Below are 4,308 nucleotides of genomic sequence, written 5' to 3'. Positions count from 1 at the left end.
TTTTAATATTGTTCGTTGTTTTTAGAAAGCTTTATTTTCTCAACTTGTTGAGAAAATTGATTTTTGTCATAATCACTAGTGTTAGGTTTTTGTAATCGGTTTGATTTTCTAGTGATTAATTTTCGCCATAAGGTACCGCACAAGTATTTATACTTGTGCATATTTAATCTCGTCCATTTAGTTATTGAAAGTGAATTTGTGTTGCAAAATATAATATTCCGCTGCATGTTGTCCGAGATGTTGTAACATCTGGAACAACACCTAATTCTGACAAAACACAAATTTTCTATTTGACAACATATACTGATATTCTTATTATTTTGAGCATCTGTCGGACAAAATAATCCTTACAAGTGGTATCAGAGCCTACTCTTGATATACTAAGTGCTGATTCTGGTTTTTGTTTTGTTTGACAGAAATATTTAATGGACACATCACTTGCAAACGGAGCACTTCGACCACCAGCTCCTAAATCTCATGTCCAACTACAGTTTCGACCAAGGAATGAAGAAAAACGCTGGTTGCAAGTAAATCCTTTAGGAGTTGCCCTAGGTGTTGCCACTCCTGGCCGCAACATCTGCGAAAAATCAGTTTGTTTAAAATCTACAGCTTCTGGAAATTCGAGTGTAGATGATGAATTGGAAGCTGATGATGAAGAAATTACTCTTGAAAGCATACAGAAACTGTATGAAGAGCTGTTTGAGGATTGGACCAAAAGAAACAAGCTTAACTCAACTCTTATGAAGGAGAACACCGATCTAAAAGCTGTGGTTGCCAAACTTGAAGTAATTTTGAGCAAAAAGGACTTAGCACTTGGCAAGGCCAAGGATGAGCTTCGAACAACAACTGAGACTTTATCCAAGTTTAATTCAAGCACATCCAAGCTTGATTCCATACTTTTGATGAGAAGAGATGACAAGAGAGGCTTAGGCTTCAAAGACAGTGTGTTTGAAATCGGTGAATGTTCCTGTCGAGAATATGAATTATTTAGGGAAGGTTTGAGGTGTAAATCAAGTAAATATGGTAAATAGGTTGTCAAGTTTATTTTAGGTAGTTTTATTTTAGGTTGATATTCTTTCCCTTTAAATTAGTAATTATATCCCTGATATTGGGCTGTAATTATACTGTAAATTACTATAAAAGCAATCTCAATAGTAGAAAAGAATAATTCCCTCAAATCGTCTCTTTCAAGTTGGTATCAGAGCCACCCTTTTCTGCCCAGAATTTTTTTGCGCCATTACCCTAAGCCAGAACCATGTCTGAACATTCTAGCAAATCCACCACCATTCCCCAGTCTTCCTCACAACCCACAGTGACTAGAGATCTGCCAAAAACAACCTCTGATTCACACCCTGTTCAAATAACCACCATCAAGCTGAACGGCGACAACTTCTTGCGATGGTCTCAGTCGGTGATAATGTATATCCGGGGGCGAGGAAAGACGGGATATTTAACGGGTGACAAGAAAGCTCCGTCAGAAGATGACCCAATGTATGCTACATGGGATGCAGAAAATTCCATGGTAATGATGTGGCTGGTAAACTCCATGGAAGAGGAGATTGGCGCAAATTATATGTGTTTTCCTATGGCATATGAGTTATGAGAAAATATAAATCAGATGTATTCTGATTTAGGGAATCAGTCCCAAATTTTTGAGTTGACTCTCAAACTTGGTGAATTACGGCAAGGAGAAGAAACCGTCACCAAGTACTTCAACTCCTTGAAGAGAATCTGGCAGGACCTTGATCTCTTTGATGCTTATGAGTGGAAGAATGCTGAAGATGGACAGCACCACAAGAAAACAGTGGAAGATGCTCGTATCTTCAAGTTCTTGGCTGGCCTTAATGTTGAGTTCGACGAGGTGAGGGGGAGAATTATCGGTAGGAGGCCGCTGCCATCCCTCGGCGAAGTCTTCTCTGAAGTTAGGAGGGAGGAGAGCCGGAGGAATGTTATGCTCGGCAAGAAGGGACCTGCTGCTACCGTTGAAGGTTCTGCTCTTACTTCTACAGGCCTAAACGTGCGCAGAGGTGCTGCCAACCTACGTAAACTAGAGGAGAAACCAAGTGTATGGTGTGACTATTGCAACAGGCCGCGTCACACCCGAGAAACCTGCTGGAAGATTCATGGCAAACCCGCCAACTTCAAGGGGAGAACAGGGGAGAAAACTGGCCGTGCCTTTCCCACTGCAAATGAGGCCGAGACTACTGCCAGCACCATCACCAAAGAGCAGCTGGAGCAGCTTCTAGCACTGGTAAAATCTAATCATCGTCCAGTGCTCCTAGTGTCTCCGTGGCACATACAGGTAACGAAATAAATGCCTTTTCTTGTGGTTTCGGAATTTCTACTCCATGGATAATTGATTCTGGAGCATCTGATCATATGACCAACTCCTTGAACTTGTTAAAACTATACTCACCGTATTCTGAAAATAGAAAAGTTAGGATTGCAGATGAGAGTTTTTCACCTATTGTCGGAAAAGGTTTGGTCCAAATTTCTGAAAAAATAGACCTTAAGTCTGTTCTTTATGTACCTAAACTCACCTGCAGCCTTTTGTCAGTTAGCAAATTATCCAAAGATTCTAACTGTCGTGTGGTTTTCTGTGACTCTCATTGTATTTTTCAGAGCCGGAGCTCGGGGAAGACGATTGGCAGTGCTAGAATGGTTAATGGGCTTTACTATTTTGAGAGTATTTTACCTGGTAATAAAATTGTTCAAGGGCTTAGTAGTATTAGTTCCCTTTCTGTTCGTGATCAAATAATGGTCTGGCATTGCCGTTTAGGCCACCCCAGTTTTTCATATATGAAACATCTATTTCCTGATTTGTTTAAAAAAATGAATCCCTTAGACTTTCAATGTGAATGTTGTGTTCTTGCAAAAAGTCAACGTAGAACATATGTTTTTAAACCTTATCTTGAATCAAAACCTTTTTACTTATTTCACCGTGATGTGTGGGGACCCTCAAAGGTAACTACATCATCTGGAAAAAAACGGTTTGTAACTTTTACAGATGACCATACTAGACTGTGTTGGGTATTTTTAATGAGCGAAAAAACTGAAGTTGGAAAATTTTTTAAAGAATTTTACAATTTGATTGAAAACCAATTTCAGACAAAAATAAGCATTTTGAGAACCGATAATGGAACATAGTATTTCAATCAATATGTAGAGACTTTTTTGAAGGAAAATGGCATATTACATCAACAACCTGTCCTGACACTCCAGAACAAAATGGAGTATCGGAAAGGAAAAACAAGCACTTACTTGAAGTTGCTAGGGCCATAATGTTTTACATGAATGTTCCAAAATACTTGTGGGGAGATGCAATTTTAACTGCAGCATATTTGATTAATAGGATGCCCACACGAGTTTTAAAATACATCACTCCGCTGGGCTGTTTGAAAACTTTTTTCCCGGAATCTCGAATCAATTCGGATTTACCACTAAAAATATTTGGATGCACCGCATATGTACACATACCTAAAAGATCTCGATCGAAATTGGATCCTAGGGCAGAAAAATGTGTCTTTTTAGGATATGCTGCAAATCGCAAAGGCTACAAATTTTTTAATCCTCTCACGAAACGTTTTTTTATGACAATGGATGCCACCTTCATGGAAACAAAACCATATTTTACCAAAAATTTAATTCAGGGGGAGAATAATCTAAGGGAATCAAATTTTTGGGAAATATCCGAACCTCTTCCAAATTTGGTTATTGACCAACCTCTTGACTTTCAAAATGAAAAAAATGGGGAGTCTGAATCCACAATTGTCGACCGTGAAATTGGTCTGTCGAAAAAGGAAATACTACGAATGGAGAGGAACCGAAATATCCTTGAACCTGTGGTTTATTCTAGGAGAAATGTCCTCAGAAGAAGCGGAGATGAATTAATCATTCCAGCACAAGCTTCATTGGAAGCCCTGGGTAAATGAACTATGGATACTCCAGGTAATCTTTTCTCCCTCACTCACAGAAAAACATTCCTCTATCTGTTATTCCTGAGCCTTCCAATGTCAGTCTCGAGAGTCCAACCCCAATTGTCCCACAAAAAAATGATCTGGACCTTCCCATTGCCTTTCGAAAAGGTACTCGAACCTGCACCAAATACCCCATTGCCAGATATATAACCTATGATCATTTATCCGAAACACATAAGGCATTTACTACTAATATTTCGAAACATGATGTGCCTAGAAACATTCAGGAAGCACTGGAGGACCCGGATTGGAGATTAGCAGTGTTCGAAGAAATGAAGGCCTTAAAGAAGAATGGTACTTGGGAAATTGTTGAAACACCTAAGGATCAGAA

The 4,308-nt window shown here is 39.2% G+C and overlaps 1 protein-coding gene across 1 annotated transcript; it reads left to right on the top strand.

Annotated features, from left to right (window-relative positions):
- The first annotated feature begins 1,255 nt into the window (after nt 1-1,255).
- LOC142554729 (uncharacterized) lies at nt 1,256-3,932 on the top strand. The gene is made up of 5 exons (XM_075665401.1): nt 1,256-1,537; nt 1,619-2,251; nt 2,623-2,760; nt 2,846-2,964; nt 3,167-3,932. The coding sequence occupies exons 1-5, from the start codon at nt 1,256-1,258 to the stop codon at nt 3,930-3,932; spliced, it is 1,938 nt and encodes a 645-aa protein (XP_075521516.1).
- Nucleotides 3,933-4,308: the final 376 nt, after the last annotated feature.

The sequence above is a fragment of the Primulina tabacum genome, chromosome 8, assembly GCF_025594145.1.
Source record: "Primulina tabacum isolate GXHZ01 chromosome 8, ASM2559414v2, whole genome shotgun sequence".
Classification (NCBI taxonomy): Eukaryota; Viridiplantae; Streptophyta; class Magnoliopsida; order Lamiales; family Gesneriaceae; genus Primulina; species Primulina tabacum.
This window is presented reverse-complemented; position numbering and strand designations above follow the sequence as displayed.

What these genes read in the sequence shown, in the direction of transcription:
- LOC142554729 (XM_075665401.1), top strand. Translation starts at nt 1,256, where the DNA reads ATGTCTGAACATTCTAGCAAATCCACCACCATTCCCCAGTCTTCCTCA. An exon ending in CCATGGTAATGATGTGGCTG is followed by an intron (nt 1,538 to 1,618) that starts GTAAACTCCATG and finishes AATATAAATCAG; the next exon opens with ATGTATTCTGATTTAGGGAA. An exon ending in ATGTGTGGGGACCCTCAAAG is followed by an intron (nt 2,965 to 3,166) that starts GTAACTACATCA and finishes ATCAATATGTAG; the next exon opens with AGACTTTTTTGAAGGAAAAT.